This window comes from Nerophis lumbriciformis, linkage group LG12 (assembly GCF_033978685.3).
Source record: "Nerophis lumbriciformis linkage group LG12, RoL_Nlum_v2.1, whole genome shotgun sequence".
Classification (NCBI taxonomy): domain Eukaryota; kingdom Metazoa; phylum Chordata; class Actinopteri; order Syngnathiformes; family Syngnathidae; genus Nerophis; species Nerophis lumbriciformis.
This window is the reverse complement of record NC_084559.2, coordinates 24,731,746-24,755,722: the sequence shown is the minus strand read 5'-3', so window position 1 is coordinate 24,755,722 and position 23,977 is coordinate 24,731,746. Positions and strand designations below refer to the sequence as shown.

General features: G+C 40.7%; 1 protein-coding gene across 5 annotated transcripts in view; it reads right to left on the bottom strand.

The window, feature by feature from the left end:
* kdm2ba (lysine (K)-specific demethylase 2Ba) overlaps window positions 1-16,689 on the bottom strand; it is a 47,089-nt gene extending 30,400 nt beyond the window's left edge. For 2 of the 5 annotated variants that reach the window (XM_061986152.1, XM_061986155.1), the window contains exons 1-3: window positions 16,529-16,689; window positions 427-651; window positions 106-249 (exon numbers count right to left, since the gene is read on the bottom strand). In XM_061986152.1, the coding sequence (XP_061842136.1) occupies window positions 106-249; window positions 427-651; window positions 16,529-16,582 (423 nt within the window). In that variant the 5' untranslated portion in view covers window positions 16,583-16,689. The remainder of the gene's footprint in view (window positions 1-105; window positions 250-426; window positions 652-16,528) is intronic. The other 3 variants (XM_061986156.1, XM_061986157.1, XM_061986154.1) reach the window with 2 other exon arrangements.
* Between the last annotated feature and the right edge of the window lie 7,288 nt (window positions 16,690-23,977).

Below are 23,977 nucleotides of genomic sequence, written 5' to 3'. Positions count from 1 at the left end.
GTGACCTCGCATTCCTGGCATACGACTAACTCAAACTAATGAGTCACCAGATGAGTGATCCGAGTGAGGGGGAAAAGCCGCCGTTCGCAGGCTGCTACTTTGTACCTTGAGGCAGTTGGGATGGACAATTTCATTGCATATGGAACATTCCATGAGCATGAAGTTGAACTTGTCCTCCTCTTCCTCCAGTGTATCCTCCTTCCCAGCCTCCTTACACACTACACACACCGCTGTGTGAGGCAGAACAGGCTGCATGGGGGGGGAGAGTGCAAAGAGGGGGAAAAAACATTTATTTTAAAATGCTTTTTTGTAAAACACAACTCTTATGTTTCGTATGTATTACTTACACACATTTATTGGTGACTTAATGGGGGAGTCTGCTTACAGTGTCACCTCTACCATTCAAATCAATAATTGCTGACTCACCGCTATGCACTGTCTCATAATGCAGGACTGCTTCATGCGGCCAGGACCCCCAAACTTCTTCATGTCCTTGCAGAAGTGACACTCCCCGCACTCGGTGCGCATGCACGCCTCGCACTTTCGGCAACGCGTTCTCCTTCGTCTGGCTCCTGATGAGCTGCGACTGGACGGCAGCTTAACAGCCGACGGTGTCGCCATCTTGGGCTTCGGACGATTGGCTGCACGCTGCTGCAAGAGTGTAACACAAGGCAGGGTTATAAATACATCTGAGGAATATTACAATCGAATGTAAAATTAACTCGTTGTTGCCATTATTGTGTATTTCCAATCTCTGTGCGCAGGAGACCAATGTGATCCTCTAAAGCAGAATGATGAATTACACTCAGACTAAGTGACTCATCAAAACAAACTAAATTAACAGAAAGGAGAATGACGACTACAACATGTGACACACTTCGCTCAAATATAATTTTCATGTGAATTGCTCTCATCTCCTAATACCTTTTATGGTTGCTGTGGAAGGATGCTAAATCAGTGAGAAAAAAAAAGACAAATCACAGGGTATTACAGAGCTTCTTATTCCAACTGGGGACGTTACCTAGGCAACACGCTCGCCTAGCTGCTGGTGGATATGATTTTTAAATGACTGCAGGGGATGCATGAAAAATGATATTGCAGAGGTTTATATTTTACAGTGAGCATCCACCTATTGTTGTACTACAAATATGCCTTCTTTATGTGTACAGCTCTGGTAATGGGTACATTGTGCACAAATGTACTTCAAAATGTAACAATCAAAATAAATATGACTTTTTTTTTGTTTACTAGGGCATGCATATATAAATATGCATTAGTTTGACTATTTAAAATCAACGCTAATAAAAAAGGAGATGATAAATGATAAATGGGTTGTACTTGTATAGCGCTTTTCTACCTTCAAGGTACTCAAAGCGCTTTGACACTACTTCCACATTTACCCATTCACACACACATTCACACACTGATGGAGGGAGCTGCCATGCAAGGCGCTAACCAGCACCCATCAGGAGCAAGGGTGAAGTGTCTTGCTCAGGACACAACGGACATGACGAGGTTGGTACTAGGTGGGGATTGAACCAGGGACCCTCGGGTCGCGCACGGCCATTCTTCCACTGCGCCAGATGCTTGGGAATAGCATAAAAATGCCCAAAAAACTTGGAAAAACGCGATTCATAGAGTTACTTTTTGGTGTAACCATCATGAGCGTTCTGTTCAGGTATATTTATTTTATATTTTGATAAATCATCATATTTATGTATTACTAAATTTAAATAGGTATTGATCAATCTTTAAGCTGTGTGTATTTGATTTCAGTTTGCTTTTGACATCTTATTTAGAATTGAATTGTACCGTATTTTTCGGACTATAAGTCGCAGTTTTTTTCATAGTTTGGCCGGCTCCAGTGCGACTTATATATGTTTTTTTATTTTTTTATTATGCATTTTTGGCAGGTGCGACTTATACTCCGGTGCGACTTATACTCCATCAGTGTGTGAATGGGTAAATGTGGAAGTAGTGTCAAAGCGCTTTGAGTACCTTGAAGGTAGAAAAGCGCTATACAAGTACAACCCATACTCCGAAAAATACGGTAGTTGAAACTTTTACAACCTTGTGTTGCGCTCATGATGGCGTAACCAAACTAGATTTCATTTAATGATCTTATTTTGAATATTTATTCCCTTTTTTACATTTAGTATATTTAAATAGTTCACGAGTGAGGGAAGAGTGGATCGTGAGATCGACAGGCGGATCGGTGCGGCGTCTTCAGTAATGCGGACGCTGTATCGATCCGTTGTGGTGAAGAAGGAGCTGAGCCGGAAGGCAAAGCTCTCAATTTACCGGTCGATCTACGTTTCCATCCTCACCTATGGTCATGAGCTTTGGGTTATGACCGAAAGGACAAGATCACGGGTACAAGCGGCCGAAATGAGTTTCCTCCGCCGGGTGGCAGGGCTCTCCCTTAGAGATAGGGTGAGAAGCTCTGTCATCCGGGGGGAGCTCAAAGTAAAGCCGCTGCTCCTCCACATCGAGAGGAGCCAGATGAGGTGGTTCGGGCATCTGGTCAGGATGCCACCCGATCGCCTCCCTCAGGAGGTGTTTAGGGCACGTCCGACCGGTAGGAGGCCACGGGGAAGACCCAGGACACGCTGGGAAGACTATGTCTCCCGGCTGGCCTGGGAACGCCTCGGGATCCCCCGGGAGGAGCTGGACGAAGTGGCTGGGGAGAGGGAAGTCTGGGCTTCCCTGCTTAGGCTGCTGCCCCCGCGACCCGACCTCGGATAAGCGGAAGAAGATGGATGGATGGATGGATGGATATTTAAATATTCATTTATAAACATTGAATACATTTCAAATATCAATAAAATGCAATTGCCTTCATCTTATAGGGTAATGTTTAGTTACACCAAGTCATGAGCGTAACATTAAGCTTCATTACTTTGACTTGTCCATCCATCCATCCATTTTCTACCGCTTATTCCCTTTGGGGTCGCGGGGGGTGCTGGAGCCTATCTCAGCTACAATCGGGCGGAAGGCGGGGTACACCCTGGACAAGTCGCCACCTCATCGCAGGGCCAACACAGATAGACGGACAACATTCACACACTAGGGCCAATTTTAGTGTTGCCAATCAACTTATCCCCAGGTGCATGTCTTTGGAAGTGGGAGGAAGCCGGAGTACCCGGAGGGAACCCACGCAGTCACGGGGAGAACATGCAAACTCCACACAGAAAGATCCCGAGCCCGGGATTGAACCCAAGACTACTCAGGACCTTCGTATTGTGAGGCAGACGCACTAACCCCTCTGCCACCGTGAAGTAATATCTCTAATTCTGGTGGTGTTTTATGCTTTTTGGAACAATAATAATAATACAATAAAGTCCCATATAAAATTATGTTTCTAGCAATACTTTAATTTTGCCTTTGAAAGTAACACTCCAATGTCCACTAGTGGAGCTGTACACTTATTGCTCACTATTTGACTGCCACTCATCTGGGTTTGTTGACAGTCTCCTGCATAAAAATGAGATAAACTGCTTGAGCAAGTTAGCCATGTCTCTTGAGTGCAATCCAAATTCCCGACTGTTAACTGAGTTGAGCCAAAACGGTGTCTTGTCAACAGACCCACCAATCAAGACATTCCAGGCTAACGAGAAACCAGCATTGTGTTTAAGGTGGCACTACCTAAGAAGAAAACAAAAGCCGGTCCAGCTTCAGTTGACTCAGCCAAAAAAAAGTAAACTTAGATCATTTATGCTGCTTTGATTATCTGAAGTGAACAACATGTCCCTTCATGTTGAACACAAACACTCCTTATTAGCCCTCTGGAGAAGTTAAGATGGATAGTTTGTGTACACCTGTCCGATACAATGTCATCCAATACCACAGCTACTTTTTATATTATTTCTTTTCACATGGGTGCAGCGTGCACTGTGCCAAAATTAAAATACTTTGTAGCTTTGATATGTCAAAATAATCTCTGGGGTGCACAAGTTTTCATGCATTGCCAATAGCAAACTCTCTATTTGCCTGACACAGGGACGGCGTGGCGCAGTGGAAGAATGGCCGTGCGCGACCCGAGGGTCCCTGGTTCAATCCCCACCTAGTACCAACATCGTCATGTCCGTTGTGTCCTGAGCAAGACACTTCACCCTTGCTCCTGATGGGTGCTGGTTAGCGCCTTGCATGGCAGCTCCCTCCATCAGTGTGTGAACGTGTGTGTGAATGGGTAAATGTGGAAGTAGTGTCAAAGCGCTTTGAGTACCTTGAAGGTAGAAAAGCGCTATACAAGTACAACCCATTATCATTATCATTACCATTGTTTGAAGAGATGAAGCTGCAAGGTTTCAATTTCTGGCAATCGATTGTAGTTTCAAACATACGGAAATGCTATGTGATCCTTAAAGCAGGTATCAGTTGTCTTTACATTAATGATGGCCCAAAAATCCATATTGTGATATATATTGCAGCCTCCTTAGAAGGGCTCCTAATTTACAATATATGGAGTTCCCAGCTGTATTATTTTGTCAAAAGTATTATTAATCTACTGTAGGGCTGCAACAACTACCGGTAATCGATTAAATCGATTAAAAAAATAGTTGGCGATTAATTTAGTCATCGATTCTTTGGATCAATGCTATGCGCATGCGCAGAGGCTACTTTTGTTTTTTTTAATTATTTTTTTTATAAACCTTTATTTATAAACTGCAACATTTACAAACAGCTGAGAAACAATAATCAAAATAAGTATGGTGCCAGTATGGTGTTTTTTCCCAATAGAATACTGGAAAGGATATAAATGTAGTTTGTCTCTTTTATCCGATTATTAATCGATTAATCGAAGTAATAATCAACATATTAATCGATTATCAAATTAGTTGTTAGTTGCAGCCCTAATCTACTGTATTTGGTAATTTACCATTAATATCTGGTTACTGTCTGCAGCAACATGTTTCTATCTACACTCCTGTTAAAATGCAACAAGCACTTATGCTTCTGTTGTTTGGATACTTTACATTAGTTTTTGGGGATACTACAAATTGGGTATCTATCCAATACCTAGTAGGTACAGGCGTGGTGTTGGCCATATCAATACTAAAACTTCAAATGCTCAACATCATTGCATGATTAAATGTTCGATCACAATTATATCTAACAAAAACAAAAGATGGTGGTGTAACAATATCAATTAAATATTCAAATTATTTCCTACTACTGTCTCTAAATTTAAATCCTTTCGTTTTTTTTGTTCTTAAAGCCCTCATGTGTCTCGCGGCTTATTTGTTGAATTTGTAAACAATAACAAAAACGACAACAAATGTTTTTGATAATAAAAAATATCAATCCAACCACTGTACTTAGTCTCAACCATATAATGATATCATACTTGGTATCGTTACTGTCGATATTTGTATCGATCCGCCTACCCTTCTTTTCATTCGAGAGCTCTGGCTTGCGGTTAGCGGTTAACTTATCCTCCCATTGTGTGTAGTGTAGCATGTTCAGCTATTCCTCGTCCTCCAGGGATGATACTTGTAATAAACATAGTTTATTTGCTGCCATGGAGGCAAGGATTGCTGACTTAGAAGTGGCTTTGCACTGTGGAGGGACGTTAGCCGCTAGCTCACTAGCAAGGACGCATCAGTGGATTGAGGACAAATTAGTTTGCTTGTTGCTGTCAAATTTACGGGACACAGTTAGGGTGTGTCATCATGCATTATCACAATATAACCATAGAATTAAAAGCTCTATCATTGGCCAATTGTATATATACCGTACATCGTTGAAAGGATGCCTATGAGCACATGAATGGTCTATATATTTTATTTTCAGCATAGATTTAAAAGAAAGGTGGTCAAAAGGCTCATGGAACTTAATGCAATAGGACAACGGTACAGTACCCAACGGAGAAGGTCAAATGACGCACTGTTTGTGGGTATGAACATTGATTATCCAAAAATAATTACTCTTAAAAACGATAAACTTAAAACTCCAGCTTATTACTATGAGTTTTAAGCATCCACACTAATTAGCTGTAATAAAGTGTTATAGTTAAAAGCACAGGTGTCAAACTTGATGACTGAGGGCTACATCTCATTTTATGTGGCCACGCAAATACCGTACCTGGAAATGTGTGTCAATAAGGCATTTTGTCATTTTTGCTAAATGCTACAATTATGAAAGAGAAAAAATTGTATCACATGCAATTGCAGCTCTTCTTAACTCAATATTATTTGATGCAAAAAAGCTACTCCAAGCATTTTTTAATTGGAACTCTTCTTAATTACATTTACATTTAAAAAAAAAAACGATGAACTTAAAACTCCCGCTTATTACTATGAGTTTTAAGCATCCACACTATTTTTTTGTAATAAAGTGTTATAGTTAAAAGCACAGGTGTCAAACTTGATGACCGGGAGCTACATCTCATTTTATGTGGCCCGCAAATACCTGGAAATGTGTGTCAATAAGGCATTTTGTCATTTTTGCTATATGTTACTATTATGAAAAAAAACAATTGTATCACATGCAATTGCAGCTCTTCTTAACTCAATATTATTTGATGCAAAAAAGCTATTCCAAGCATTTTTTTAATTGGAACTCTTCTTAATTAAATCTACAAAAGCTGTACTTCAAAATATCTGCTTGTAACCTTGACTTATGATTGTAAAGCCATTTGTTAGTTAGTTTGTTAACATACAGCATAATAATATTCAAATCATAGGGACAATTGTGTAATTATATCATGTGGCGATGATACATTTGTATAGTTTCCCAGTTACAAATGGCCTATCTAACTGCGATGTGGCGAAAATTAGTTTGACACCCGTGTCGAAAATGATTTATATATGTGATGAGGTAACAACTTGCTTTAAAGTGCTCAATGCATGTCTTATTTTTGTGATTTGGGTCAACAAAAGCCTTTTGCACATTCTAGCCATAATTAATGCTGTCAAATGATGACTCATTTTAATCAGGTTGTTGCGGATTCATTTTTGATGAAGCACGATTACGCATGTTAGCATTTCCCTCCCACTTTTACAAGTAGGCAGATGCATTTGTATTCCATGGATGTATATTTTAAAAACCTACAGGAGCACGGATGTAAACACAACCATGCTTTGTATGGGATGTGGCTAATGGAATTTCTGTTTTACATGCATTTTGCAAAAAACATTGAATGGGAAGACGAATGTAAAAACATGGATGCTCTATTGCAGTGTTTTCAACCTTTTTTCAGCCAAGACACATTTTTTTCCATTGAAAAAATCCGGAGGCACACCACCAGCAGAAAACATTAAAAAAATGAAACTCAGCAGCAGATATTGACAGTAAAAAGTCGTTGTCACAATTGTTGGGTATGACTTTAAACCATAACCAACCATGCATCAATATAGCTCTTGACTCAAAGTAGGTCTACTGTCACATCACTCTGTGACTTATTTTCAGTTTTTTGGTGTTTTCCTGTGTGTCGTGTTTTAGTTCTGGTCTTGCGCTCCTATTTTGGTGGCTTTTCCTGTTTTGTTGGTATTTTCCTGTAGCAGTTTCATGTATCCCTTGACCGCGATTCCCCACACCTGCTTTGTTTTTAGCAATCAAGACTATTTAAGTTGTTTTTAATCCTTCTTTGTGTGGACATTGGTGATTGTCATGTACGGATGTACTTTGTGGACGCCGTCTCTGCTCCACACGGTGTAAGTCTTTGCTGTCGTCCAGCATTCTGTTTTTGTTTACTTTGCAGCCAGTTCAGTTTTAGTTTCGTTCTGCATAGCCTTCCCTAAGCTTCAGTGCCTTTTCTTAGGGGCACTCACCTTTTGTTTATTTTTGGTTTAAGCAGTAGGCCATGTCTATACTAAGTCGTTTAACCCCTTAAACGAATAAATATTTAGCCTAAGCCCTGTTTTAGCCACACTAAACCAACATTTAAGGTCCCCCTGCTCGGACAAATTTTTAAACGGCTAAGTGCACCGTGTATTTCTTGAATCTCCGGCACTTAGCTTTGTATGGACTCATTGATTGTTTACAAACTGAGTTCAGAGAGGAAGTGACGCCAGAAAGAACGTGCCACAGCCAGCTTCATAATAAAGCAGGTTTCGTAACTCGGAGCGAACCACTGGAAAGATGGAGGCGAGTCATCCAGACATGCCCGTGTTTCTCATTCTTCTACATGTACAGACGCTTGTGCAAATCACACATGAATACCTTAAGAGAGAGCGATTGCAGCTATTTCGGATACAACACTTCTTAGACGGCAAAATAACAGCTGTGATTGTACTTAGCAAAAAACTTTGTCCATTTGTCGAAGGAGAGTCAACAAGAATGCGCGCTCCCGTGCATGTGATAAAAAAGGTAGCGTGTGCTTTGCATTACCTGGCCATCGAGGGGAAAACTACAGAAAACAGCGAATGCATTTGGACTGGCAAAGCAGACTACAGTTACTGTTTGCCATGTATGTCGCGGACTCAACGTCTAGGTCCAGAGTATATAAAGTCACCAAAAACAAAAGGACAATGAAGGGGAAGGCAAAAGAGTGAGGAGTGTCCAGACCAGATATTTAGATCCCTAGTTTGATTGATGTAAAATGCTCTTTATCACATTGTTTACGTGTCTAATTTGATTAATTTATGATGGCTCAGGTGTGATTCACTAAAATAGGGCCCCACAGCACACTAGAGTCCAGGTAACTGAAATACCACAACACTGGATATTGTTCAGATAAATTTAATCTAAGAACTTGCACACAAAGCAACACTGGAGGTGACTATGACGTGTGCATTTTCCGCGCATGCGTACGAGGTCGCGTTGTGCCGGCGGACGGTGGCATTGTTTTGTGTGGACAAGGATAAGATTAGGTGTGATTTACCCTGGATAACCTTAGCCTTAACTAGGGCTGGGCGATATATCGCGGGTTTGTCTCTGTGCGATATAGAAAATGACTATATCGTGATATTCGAGTAAATGTTCTCACGCAGTTGCTTTTAGCTGTGGGCATTACACTACAGGCTTTTTTCACTCTTTCTTGTCTCTCCTTCTCACGGAGACTTAAAACAAGCGCACCTTCTTACATACGTCACATACTGTCGCGCCTTACGCCCTCGCGGAGCAGACAGGTAGCAGCATTGGTAACATTAGCTGTGATGCTAATGTTACCCATGCTGCGAGTGGTAATACGAGAGAAAGAAGGTGCGAATCTGGTAACAAATGAAGGAAGAATGAATCCCTAAGAAAAACAGCACAGGGTCCATCGTCTGACGGTGGTTTGGCTTCAAGCGGGAAGATGTCGAACAAGTATGCGGCAAAAGCGTTGCTACAAAAAGTAGCACCTACTGCTAATTTGTAGCATCATTTGAAAAGTCACCCACTAGAGAATGAAGAGTGCGTGAAACTCCGCATGTCAACATCTTTGTTCGGTGCCATGCCCACAAAATGCCGAAGCAACCATTTCCAGATCAACACCGTATGAAAAAAATAGTCAACAACAGAAGGAGATAACGTCCGCAAGAACCTACCACATAGCGAAGGACATAAACCATTTGATTTGCTATTATGCAGCTCATTTTTATTGTAGTTGCATTCTGTACAAAAAGTGCACTTTAATTTAGTGTTGTTTTAATATGTCATCTTAGTGACATCATGCACAAAAGTGCACTCATAGCTTGTTTTAAAATGTCTCTGACAATCTTGCACTTTCTGTTTTGAAATGACATGAATGTTTGTGCCACTGCTTAATAACTGTTTAATAAATACAGTTTTGGTAAATTGACTTAATTGTGGTTTCCCTCTCTGCATGAAAGTTTAAAATGAGCATATATTAATGCAGTTTGAACAAGAATGTTTTAATGTAGACACATAGAATCATCATACTGCTATGATTATATGCATCAAGTGTTCATTCAAGGCTAAGGCAAAATATCGAGATATATATCGTGTATCGTGACATGGCCTAAAAATATAGAGATATTAATAACAGGCCATATCGCCCAGCCCTAGTTGAGATAAATTTAATCTAAGAATTTGCACACAAAGCAACACCGGAGGTGACTATGACGTTAAAATATCAAATAATATTATTTAGCTCATTCACGTAAGAGACTAGATGTATAAGATTTCATCGGATTTAGCGATTAGGAGTGACAGATTGTTTGGTAAACGTATAGCATGTTCTATATCAGTGGTTCTTAACCTGGGTTCGATCGAACCCTAGGGGTTCGGTGAGTCGGGCTCAGGGGTTCGGCGGAGGTCAAGACACACCCGACTCATCGTGTAAATAAAAACTTCTCCCTATCGGCGTATTAAGGGTACGGCAACAGCAGAAGTCAGACTGATTTGCAGGTGTGTAATTTGTTGTGAGTTTATGCACTGTGTTGGTTTTGTTCTTTGAACAAGGTGATGTTCATGCACGGTTCATTTTGTGCACCAGTAAAAAAACACGGTAACACTTTAGTATGGGGAACATATTCACCATTAATTAGTTGCTTATTAACATGCAAATTAGTAACATATTGGCTCTTAACTAGTCATTATTAAGTGCTTAATAATGCCTTATTCGGCATGGCCTCATAATGACCCTAACCCTCTAACCCTGGCCCTAACCCTCTAACCCTAACCCTGATTGATTGAAACTTTTATTAGTAGATTGCACAGTACAGTACATATTCCGTACAATTGACCACTTAATGGTAACACCTGAATAAGGTTTTCAACTTGTTTAAGTCGGGGTCCATGTTAATCAATTCATGGTAAACCAAACCTAACCAAATAACTCTAAATTAAGTCTTTGTTACTTAGAATATGTTCCCCTAGTGTCCAAAAAACTCTAAATTAAGTCTTTGTTACTTAGAATATGTTCCCCATACTAAAGTGTTACCAAAAACATATAGCTTTGTCTTGAATTTGAAAAAAAAAAACATTTTATTTTTCACTAAAGAAGGGTTCGGTGAATGCGTATATGAAACTGGTGGGGTTCCGTACCTCCAACAAGGTTAAGAACCACTGGTTTATATGTTATAGTTATTTGAATGACTCTTACCATAATATGTTACGTTAACATACCAGGCACGTTCTCAGTTGGTTATTTATGCCTCATATAACGTACACTTATTCAGCCTGTTGTTCACTATTCTTTATTTATTTTAAATTGGACGGCGTGGCGCAGTGGAAGAATGGCCGTGCGCGACCCGAGGGTCCCTGGTTCAATCCCCACCTAGTACCAACCTCGTCATGTCCGTTGTGTCCTGAGCAAGACACTTCACCCTTGCTCCTGATGGGTGCTGGTTAGCGCCTTGCATGGCAGCTCCCTCCATCAGTGTGTGAATGTGTGTGTGAATGGGTAAATGTGGAAGTAGTGTCAAAGCGCTTTGAGTACCTTGAAGGTAGAAAAGCGCTATACAAGTACAACCCATTTATTTATTTATTATAAATGTCTATTCTTGGTGTTGAGTTTTATCAAATACATTTCCCCCAAAAATGCGACTTATATATGTTTTTTTCCTTCTTTATTATGCATTTTCGTCCGGTGCGACTTATACTCCGGAGCGACTTATACTCCGAAAAATACGTTAGGTGTGATTTGCCCTGGATAACCTTAGCCTTAACCTTAGCTTAGTGTAAACGGGGCCTTAGATACCTTTTTACCTGTACGCTGCCCTCCAGCTGTGGCCTGCATATTGCGATCGCGACAAACCACTGTCGTCGTTCCCGAAATCTACAAAGCAATTACCGTATTTTTCGGACTACAAGTCGCAGTTTTTTTCATAGTTTGGCCGGGGGTTGCGACTTATACTCAGGAGCGACTTATGTGTGAAATTATTAACACATTACCGTAAAATATCAAATAATATTATTTAGCTCATTCACGTAAGAGACTAGACCAGTGGTTCTTAACCTTGTTGGAGGTATGGAACCCCACCAGTTTCATATGCGCATTCACTGAACCCTTTTTAGTGAAAAATAAAATGTTTGTTTTTTTCAAATTCAAGACAAAGTTATATGTTTTTGGTAACACTTTAGTACGGGGAACATATTCTAAGTAACAAAGACTTAATTTAGAGTTATTTGGACACTTGGGGAACATATTCTAAGTAATAAAGACTTAATTTAGAGTTATTTGGTTAGGGTTAGGGTCAGGGTTAGGGTTATAATAAGGCCATGCCGAATAAGGCTTTAATAAGTACTTAATAATGACTAGTTAAGAGCCAATATGTTACTAATTTGCATGTTAATAAACAACTAATTAATGGTGAATATGTTCCTCATACTAAAGTGTTACCATGTTTTTTTAACTGGTGCATAAAATGAACCGTGCATGAACATCACCTTGTTCAAACAACAAAACCAACACAGTGCATAAACTCACAACAAACTACACACTTGCAAATCAGTCAGCTGTTGCCGTATCCGTAATACGCCGATAGGGAGAAGTTTGTATTTACACGATGAGTCGGGTGTGTTTTGACCTCCGCCGAAACCCTGAGGCCGACTCACCGAACCCCTAGGGTTTGATCGAACCCAGGTTAAGAACCACTGGACTAAACGTATAAGATTTCCTCGAATTTAGCGATTAGGAATGAGATTGTTTGGTACACGTATAGCATGTTCTATATGTTATAGTTATTTGAATGACTCTTACCATAATATGTTACGTTAACATACCAGGCACGTTCTCAGTTGGTTATTTATGCCTCATATACCCTGCTGTGATCCTGTTTTTATGTTTTTATGTTTTTATTAATTCTATTTTAATTATTTATTTTTTATCGTGTTCTGTTTGTATTGTGTTGTGTTTGCTCGGTACTCGTTTTATCTTTTAACCTGTTCATTGTACAGCACTTTGGCTACCCCTGTGGTAAATTTTAAATGTGCTCTATAAATAAAGTTGATTTGATTTGATTTGATATAATGTACACTTATTCAGCCTGTTGTTCACTATTCTTTATTTATTTTAAATTGCCTTTCAAATGTCTATTCTTGGTGTTGGGTTTTATCAAATACATTTCCCCCAAAAATGCGACTTATACTCCAGTGTGACTTATATATGTTTTTTCCCTTCTTTATTATGCATTTTTGGCCGGTGCAACTTATACTCCGGAAAATACGGTAGGTGTGATTTACCCTGGATAACCTTAGCCTTAACCTTAGCTTAGTGTAAACGGGGCCTTAGATACCTTTTTACCTGTACACTGCCTCCAGCTGTCGCTTGCATATTGCGATCGCGACAAACCACTGTCGTCGTTCCCGAAATCTACAAAGCAATTACCGTATTTTTCGGACTATAAGTCGCAGTTTTTTTCATAGTTTGGCCGGGGGTTGCGACTTATACTCAGGAGCGACTTATGTGTGAAATGATTAACAGATTACCGTAAAATATCAAATAATATTATTTAGCTCATTCACGTAAGAGACTAGACTAGTGGTTCTTAACCTTGTTGGAGGTGTGGAACCCCACCAGTTTCATATGCACATTCACCGAACCCTTCTTTAGTGAAAAATAAAATGTTAGTTTTTTTCAAATTCAAGACAAAGTTATATGTTTTTGGTAACACTTTAGTACGGGGAACATATTCTAAGTAACAAAGACTTAATTTAGAGTTATTTGGTTAGGGTCAGGGTTAGAGGGTTAGGGTTATAATAAGGCCATGCCGAATAAGGCATTAATAAGTACTTAATAATGACTAGTTGAGAGCCAATATGTTACTAATTTAATAAGCAACTAATTAATGGTGAATATGTTCCACATACTAAAGTGTTACCATGTTTTCTTAACTGGTTCATAAAATGAACCGTGCATGAACATCACCTTGTTCAAACAACAAAACCAACACAGTGCATAAACTCACAACAAACTACACGCTTGCAAATCAGTCAGCTGTTGCCGTATCCGTAATACGCCGATAGGGAGAAGTTTGTATTTACACGATGAGTCGGGTGTGTCTTGACCTCCGCCGAACCCCTGAGGCCGACTCACCGAACCCCTAGGGTTCGATCGAACCCAGGTTAAGAACCACTGGACTAGACGTAGACGGATTTAGCGATTAGGAATGAGATTGTTTGGTAAACGTATAGCATGTTCTGTATGTTAGTTATTTGAATGACTCTTACCATAATATGTTACGTTAACATACCAGGCACGTTCTCAGTTGGTTATTTATGCCTCATATAACGTACACTTATTCAGCCTGTTGTTCACTATTCTTTATTTATTTTAAATTGCCTTTCAAATGTCTATTCTTGGTGTTGGGTTTTATCAAATAAATGTCCCCAAAAAATGCGACTTATACTCCAGTGCGACTTATATGTGTTTTTTCCCTTCTTTATTATGCATTTTCAGCCTGTGCGACTTATACTCCGGAGTGACTTATACTCCGAAAAATACGTTAGGTGTGATTTGCCCTGGATAACCTTAGCCTTAACCTTAGCTTAGTGTAAACGGGGCCTTAGATACCTTTTTACCTGTACGCTGCCCCCCAGCTGTCGCCTGCATATTGCGATCGCGACAAACCACCGTCGTCGTTCCCGACATCTACAAAGCAAATACCGTATTTTTCGCACTATAAGTCGCAGTTTTTTTCATAGTTTGGCCGGGGGTTGCAACTTATACTTATGTGTGAAATTATTAACACATTACCGTAAAATATCAAATAATATTATTTAGCTCATTCACGTAAGAGACTAGACCAGTGGTTCTTAACCTTGTTGGAGGTATGGAACCCCACCAGTTTCATATGCACATTCACCGAACCCTTCTTTAGTGAAAAATAAAATGTTTGTTTTTTCAAATTCAAGACAAAGTTATATGTTTTTGGTAACACTTTAGTACGGGGAACATATTCTAAGTAACAAAGACTTAATTTAGAGTTATTTGGACAATTGGGGAACATATTCTTAGTAATAAAGACTTAATTTAGAGTTATTTGGTTAGGGTTAGGGTCAGGGTTATAATAAGACCATGCCGAATAAGGCTTTAATAAGTACTTAATAATGACTAGTTAAGAGCCAATATGTTACTAATTTACATGTTAATAAGCAACTAATTAATGGTGAATATGTTCCCCATACTAAAGTGTTACCATGTTTTTTTAACTGGTGCATAAAATGAACCGTGCATGAACATCACCTTGTTCAAACAACAAAGCCAACACAGTGCATAAACTCACAACAAACTACACACTTGCAAATCAGTCAGCTGTTGCCGTATCCGTAATACGCCGATAGGGTGTGTTTTGACCTCCGCCGAACCCCTGAGGCCGACTCACCGAACCCCTAGGGTTCGATCGAACCCAGGTTAAGAACCACTGGACTAGACGTATAAGATTTCATTGGATTTAGTGATTAGGAATGACAGATTGTTTGGTAAACGTATAGCATGTTCTATATGTTATAGTTATTTGAATGACTCTTACCATAATATGTTACGTTAACATACCAGGCACGTTCTCAGTTGGTTATTTATGCCTCATATAACGTACACTTATTCAGCCTGTTGTTCACTATTCTTTATTTATTTTAAATTGCCTTTCAAATGTCTATTCTTGGTGTTGGGTTTTATCAAATACATTTCCCCAAAAAATGCGACTTATACTCCAGTGCGACTTATATAGCTTTTTTCCCCTTCTTTATTATGCATTTTCGGCCGGTGCGACTTATACTCCGGAGCGACTTATACACCGAAAAATGCGGTAACTACCTGCTGCCACCTGCTGATATGGAAGAATATTACACGGTTACTCTGCCGAGCTCCGGACAGTACAGACACTCAACGGCATGCTACTTGCGGATTATACAAAACAATATTTTTAACCCAATTAGGTGAAATTACTTAATCTCCCACGGCACACCAGACCATGGTTGAAAAACACTGCTCTATTGACACACATGGAGTTTGATACAGTAGCCATGTTCCTTCCAGTGCATCATGGGAGGTAATACTTGTGTTATTGTAAACAAGGGGTCAACTTGGTTGTGTTAGGACCAATGTTGTACATGCAACAGAAGGAGACACACTTCATTGTTCCCTCTCCCCATCCCCCCCCTTTCTACGGCCCCTTGCTTTCAGTGCTTTTGAGAACACTTGGCTTGATGCCTTCTTAAAAGACAGTGCAACTTAAGGAAGTGTGATGAAATGCATCATTTTCCAATACGAAACACGGGGGTAGCGGCAGCACATGGAGGCAACAAGACAAAGTAGTAGCAGCATGTGACATGTGACTCTTTTTATGTCACCAAACTTGTGTTGTTTTCAGGAGGTGGACAGGGCTAAATGGGTCAGTGCTCAGCAGATAGACGGTGACCACAGAGGACGCCGTGCTTTGAACGGATCCCTTTCAACTAAACGGTTGCCATTACGTTACTGTGCACTATTACCAAGCCGCAAAAAAAAAAAAAAAAAAAAGCCCGTAGTGCCACGCATTTCTCACAGCGATTCGGTAAACGCAAGTGATCATAGATCGTTAATTGCGCGAAAACAACGCCGCGTTTAAAAAAAAATAAAAAAAACATAAAATAGCGTTAAGCTTGAATTATTGTAAAATACATTATAAAATAATAGTAGTTGTGTAAGCTGTTCTCTGACCTGTTCGGACTCTGAATCATATTCCTCATCGTCTCCGCTCAATGACAAGGCCATGGCTCCTCGCTCATCGTTAGTGGAGAGCAGAAAAATCTAACATGGCTGAACAAGACTGGGGAGAACACAGCTCACTCCCCCCTCCCCTCCCCTCCCTCCTCCTCCTTCCCATCACGCCGACATGCAGCCAGCTGGCAGAGTGCACTGGATTGCGTTCAAGTCACAGGCGTAGCGTCGGAAAAAGCGGTTATCAAAACAACCGCTTTAAAAAAAACAAACGTACCGCATAACATTTCCCTAAGAACACGTTACACCTGTTATGCGCGTATTACACGATACGTTGGTTTCGACGTGCACCAGACTAAATGGACACAACGGCGTAACCGAGGTGAATGAACGTTGCATTACCGAACCAGGAAATAAAGACAGGGACGTAACAAAATATAGTACATTCCAATCCACACGTTGTGACTTATGCTATCACGCCCCTTGGCGTATCAGTTAAACGTGCGTATGCATCACTTAGAAGAGAGTAATTTTGGATAAAGAATTCAACTAAACACAAATTCCACCAAAATACCAAACATTTTGGTATGACTCAATACCAAGTAATTACAGGGCCAGTATCACCAATACCAACACCACTATCTTTTACGTAGACATTTTTAGGGACCGAGTTCCTTTGGGACAGAGGACCAGGGGCGCCGCTAGGGATTTTGGGCCCCATGAAAATAATCTTTACAGGGCCCCCAACACAGCGGCAACATTTTTTTATGCTATTTTACATACAATTATGGGCCCCCCTCCATCATGGGCCCCTAGAATCCGTCTCCTTTACACCCCCTTTTCGGCGCCCCTGCAGAGGACCCCATTGAATTTTTAGCGTTTTATTATTATACCGCCGCCTCTTTGAGCTGTAATTTGACCCCCTCAACATGCTTCAAAACTCACCAATATGGACACACACATCAGGACTGGCGAAAATTGGTTAAAAAACCAAACCCCAAAACTCAAAATTGCGTTCTAGCGCCCCCTAGAAAGAAAACACAAACACAACTGCCTGTAACTCCCAGTAGGAATGTCGTAGCGACATGAAACAAAAACCTCTATGTAGGTCTCACTTAGACCTGTATTTCATGCACTGACAACCCCCGGCAAAAATCAACAGGAAGTTTGCAATTCGACCTTCAAAACAAAAGTTGAGTAAAAACAGTCACCATTTTTCAAACATTATCTCCTCTGAGCGCGTTTGTCGTGTCGGCTTCAAATTAACACAGGAGAGAGATTGAACCCTTCTGATTAAAAGTTGATGAGAGTTTTAATTACTGCTCCGGTTTGGATTTTATGAGCCCTCAAAGTCGGTCCCGTCCATCGCTGCTTGCAGCTTTAATTTCTACTTTTATTTGTAGGACAGTGCACATTTTAATGAAAAATCTGCTTTACACACTGAAAATGAGCCAGATTATAGTTTAGTTGCTAATTTAGGGGCCCCATACACAAGACTCCTGAAGGGCCCCCTCATCACACCCTAAACCAGTGGTTCTTAACCTTGTTGGAGGAACCGAACCCCACCAGTTTCATATGCGCATTCACCGAACCCTTCTTTAGTGAAAAATAAAATGTTTTTTTTCAAATTCAAGACAAAGCTATATGTTTTTGGTAACACTTTAGTATGGGGAACATATTCTAAGTAACAACGACTTAATTTAGAGTTATTTGGTTAGGGTTAGGGTTGGGGTTAGAGCACTCTCGGGGGCCACATTTAGAGAAAAAAATGTGTCTGGGGGCCGGTATATCTATTTTTAGGAACACTAATACAAAACCTCACAATAATGTCTTGATTGAATGCTAAAAACGTTATGACAGACCGCCTTAAAAAACGTAATGGCATTCTACATTTTTCTATGAACGATAAAACACTGAATATTGACAAAATATGAACGTCACACTCCCTTTTGATGGACATATTTTACAATCAAGTGAAACGCAACAAAACAGTGAAATATGAACAAAATAAACCCACCTACAATCTGATACATCTGTTATTTGCTGAATTTCCCCCAGGGATCAATAAAGTACTTTCTATTCTATTCTACTCTATATATCACTAAGCTTTAGAACTTTGTTGTGAAAATCTCCTTCCGCGTCTGTGGAAACGCTTCCCGCCCACACTGCTTGGTGCCTCATCTGAGCTGCTGTGACGTAGATTACCATAGTAACTAATTAGATGACCATAATAACTAATTAGATTACCATAGCAACTGGTAAATCATGCAAAAGCGCAGATTCCAACCATTGAAATACTTTGTATAGTTCAAAACTTACGGTCATTAGAAAACATTACTGCACATCATAATGGCAGCTACACTTTCCATCTTAAAGATCTAAAAAATTATTTGGGAATGTCCGGCGGGCCCGATTGAAAAGCTCCCCGGGCCTTAAGTTTCCCCGGTCTGGTTAGAGGGTTAGGGCCAGGGTTAGGGTTATAATAAGGCCATGCCGAATAAAGCATTAATAAGTACTTAATAATGACTAGTTAAGAGCCAATATGTTACTAATTTGCATGTTAATAAGCAACTAATTAATGGTGAATATGTTCCCCATACTAAAGTGTTACCATGTGTTATTACTGGTGCACAAAATGAACTGTGCATGAACATCACCTTGTTCAAAGAACAAAACCAACACAGTGCATAAACTCACAACAAACTACACACCTGCAAATCAGTGTGACTTCTGCTGTTGCCGTATCCGTAATACGCCGATAGGGAGAAGTTTTTATTTACACGATGAGTCGGGTGTGTTTTGACCTCCTTCGAACCCCTGAGCCCGACTCATCGAACCCCTAGGGTTCGATTGAACCCAGGTTAAGAACCACTGCCCTAAACCAAAGGCTCCCCAAACTACGGCCCGCGAGAAGTCCCAAGTTTAAAAAATAAAATAAAATAAAATAATAATTATTATTATTTTTCTTTTTAATTATTTGTATTTTTTTAAATCTGTCCTTTATAATCCATTTTCTACCACTCGTTACTCTCGGTGGCTCCTAGCCGCTCAGGCAAATCATTAAAAATGCATTTTCCCATCGGCCCCCGGCCAAATTTTTTTAACCCAATGCGGCCCCCGAGTCAAAAAGTTTGGGAACCCCTGCCCTAAACCCAAAACGTCGCTGCCCCCATACACACACGTTCACTAAAAAAATAATTATTGCAAGAATTTGGTTTAAAACCCGCTTTTTAAATCATGTGTAATAATATTACTTAGGTGTTTGACTTTTTAAAGATGGGATTAACATATTTAAAGGCCTACTGAAATGCGATTTTCTTATTTAAACGGCGATAGCAGATCCATTCTATGTGTAATACTTGATCATTTCACGATATTGCCATATTTTTGCTGAAAGGATTTAGTAGAGAACATCGACGATAAAGTTCGCAACTTTTGGTCGCTGATAAAAAAGCCTTGCCTGTACCGGACGTAGCAGACGATATGCGCGTGACGTCACAGGTTGTGGAGCTCCTCACATCCGCACATTGTTTACAATCATGGCCACCAGCAGCGAGAGCGATTCGGACTGAGAAAGCGACGATTTCCCCATTAATTTGAGCGAGGATGAAAGATTCGTGGATGAGGAAAGTGAGAGTGAAGGACTCGAGGGCAGTGGGAGCGATTCAGATAGGGAAGATGCTGTGAGAGGCGGGTGGGGCCTGATATTCAGCTGGGAATGACTAAAACAGTAAATAAACACTAGACATATATATACTCTATTAGCCACAACACAACCAGGCTTATATTTAATATGCCACAAATTAATCCCGCATAACAAACACCTCCCCCCTCCCGTCCATATAACCCGCCAATACAACTCAAACACCTGCACAACACACTCAATCCCACAGCCCAAAGTACCGTTCACCTCCCCAAAGTTCATACAGCACATATATTTCCCCAAAGTCCCCAAAGTTACGTACGTGACATGCACATAGCGGCACGCACGTACGGGCAAGCGATCAAATGTTTGGAAGCCGCAGCTGCATGTGTACTCACGGTAGCGTGTCTGCGTATCCAACTCAAAGTCCTCCTGGGAAGAGTCTCTGTTGTCCCAGTTCTCCACAGGCCAATGGTAAAGCTTGACTGTCATCTTTCAGGAATGTAAACAATGAAACACCGGCTGTGTTTGTGTTGCTGCAGTCGGCCGCAATACACCGCTTCCCACCTACAGCTTTCTTCTTTGCTGTCTCCATTGTTCATTGAACAAATTGCAAAAGATTCACTAACACAGATGTCCAGAATACTGTGGAATTTTGCGATGAAAACAGACGACTTAATAGCTGGCCACCATGCTGTCCCAAAATGTCCTCTACAATCCGTGACATCACGCGCTGGCGTCATCATACCGAGACGTTTTCAGTAGGATATTTTGCGCGAAATTTAAAATAGCACTTTAGTAAGCTAACCCGGCTGTATTGGCATGTGTTGCAATGTTAAGATTTCATCATTGATATATAAACTATCAGACTGCGTGGTCGGTAGTAGTGGGTTTCAGTAGGCCTTTAAAATAACACCCATAAAGAATACCGTTTTGTTTACACAAAAACATCTCAAATTCAATACAAAGTGACGATAAAATGACTTCCAATAATTATACAACCTGTCATTATTCATTTAGATATGACTATAAATCTGCCAAATTGTCCTTTATTTCAGAGTGTAAAGTGGAGATTAGCTGATTCATGTAGGATTATCATCAGTAGATAATACGAATCATAATAATACATAGTTATGATTGTATTATTATTAGTGCATATCCTGGGACTTAAGCCTCCGACTGATTTTAAAACCTATAACACCTCTGTTTCCATCCATCCATCCATTTTCTACCGCTTATTCCCTTTGGGGTCGCGGGGGGCGCTGCAGCCTATCTCAGCTACAATCGGGCGGAAGGCGGGGTACACCCTGGACAAGTCGCCATCTCATCACCTCTGTTTCTGTTTTATTTAAATTGAGGAGTTCTTGAATGCTCCACAGTTATGGGCAATAAGATACAAAAGTGAAATTTGTACATACACTATATTGCCAAAAGTATTTGGCCACCTGCCTTGACTCACATATGAACTTCAAGTGCCATCCCATTCCTAACTCATAGCGTTCAATATAATGTCGGTCCACCTTTTGCAGCTATTACAGCTTCAACTCTTCTGGGAAGGCTGTCCACAAGGTTGCGGAGTGTGTTTATAGGAATTTTCAACCATTCTTCCAAAAGCGCATTGGTGAGGTCACACACTGATGTTGGTCGAGAAGGCCTGGCTCTCAGTCTTCGTTCTAATTCATCCCATTTGGGCTTTATCGGGTTCAGGTCAGGACTCTGTGCAGGCCAGTCAAGTTCATCCACACCAGACTCTGTCATCCATGTCTTTATGGACCTTGCTTTGTGCACTGGTGCACAGTCACGTTGGAAGAGGAAGGAGCCCGTTCCAAACTGTTCCCACAAGGTTGGAAGTGTTATGATCCGCTGCCCGGATCATATTCTGTTTACGTTTTCAAGGCACTTGTGTTTTCTGTTAGTTTTGGACTCCTTCAGTGACTGTTTATGCACCTGAGTTTGTTACCATGGCTACTTATTATTTTCACCTGCCGCTTGTATTCCGGACGCGCACCTGTTTGTCATCACTGACAGTATTTAAGCCTGCCTTTGCCAGTGAGTTGTTCTGGCTTCTTTATTTGCGTCACATCAGTTTTTGCTTGTCTCCTAGCTCCTGCTAAGTGCCATAGCCTGTGCTAAGTTGTAGCCTTAGCTTCGAGTGCGCTCGGCATCTTATCCAGTCGGGTTGTTTTCTGTTTTGTACCTGTTTTGTATTGTTTTATAATTAAATCATGTCGTTACCTGCAAGTCCTGTCCGGATTCGCCCATTTGCATCTTGGGAGAACAAAGCCCGCATCATCATGCGCCCCGATCGTAACAGGAAGCATGGAATTGTCCAAAATGTTTTGGTATCCTGGAGCATTCTAAGGGGCCAAGCCCAACTCCTGAAAAACAACCCCACACCATAATTTCTCCGCTGTGCCCTCTGTCAGTTTACGTGGCCTACCACTTCGTGGCTGAGTTGCTGTTGTTCCCAAACTATTCAATTTTCTTATAATAAAGCTGACAGTTGACTTTGGAATCTTTAGGAGCAAGGAAATTTCACGACTGGATTTGTTGCACAGGTGGCATCCTATGACAGTTCCACGCTGGAAATCACTGAGCTCCTGAGAGCGGCCCATTCTTCCACAAATGTTTGTAGAAACAGTCTCCATGCCTAAGTGCTTGATTTTATACACCTGTGGCCGGGCCAAGTGATTTAGGACACCTGATTCTGATCATTTGGATGGGTGGCCAAATACAAACCCCGTTTCCATATGAGTTGGGAAATTGTGTTAGATGTAAATATAAACGCAATACAATGATTTGCAAATCATTTCCAACCCATATTCAGTTGAATATGCTACAAAGACAACATATTTGATGTTCAAACTGATAAACATTTTTTTTTTTTGCAAATAATCATTAACTTTGAATTTGATGTCAACAACACGTGACAAAGAAGTTGGGAAAGGTGGCAATAAATACTGATAAAGTTGAGGAATGCTCATCAAACACTTATTTGGAACATCCCACAGGTGAACAGGCAAATTGGGAACAGGTGGGTGCCATGATTGGGTATAAAAGTAGATTCCATGAAATGCTCAGTCATTCACAAACAAGGATGGGGCGAGGGTCACCACTTTGTCAACAAATGCGTGAGCAAATTGTTGAACACTTTAAGAAAAACCTTTCTCAACCAGCTATTGCAAGGAATTTAGGGATTTCACCATCTACGGTCCGTAATATCATCAAAGGGTTTAGAGAATCTGGAGAAATCACTGCACGTAAGCAGCTAAGCCCGTGACCTTCGATCCCTCAGGCTGTACTGCATCAACAAGGGACATCAGTGTGTAAATGATATCACCACATGGGCTCAGGAACACTTCAGAAACCCACTGTCAGTAACTACAGTTGGTCGCTACATCTGTAAGTGCAAGTTAAAACTCTCCTATGCAAGGCGAAAACCGTTTATCAACAAAACCCAGAAACGCCGTCGGCTTCGCTGGGCTTGAGCTCATCTAAGATGGACTGATACAAAGTGGAAAAGTGTTCTGTGGTCTGACGAGTCCACATTTCAAATTGTTTTTGGAAACTGTAGACGTCGTGTCCTCCGGACCAAAGAGGAAAAGAACCATCCGGATTGTTATAGGCGCAAAGTTGAAAAGCCAGCATCTGTGATGGTATGGGGGTGTATTAGTGCCCAAGACATGGGTAACTTACACATCTGTGAAGGCGCCATTAATGCTGAAAGGTACATACAGGTTTTGGAGCAACATATGTTGCCATCCAAGCAACGCTACCATGGACGCCCCTGCTTATTTCAGCAAGAC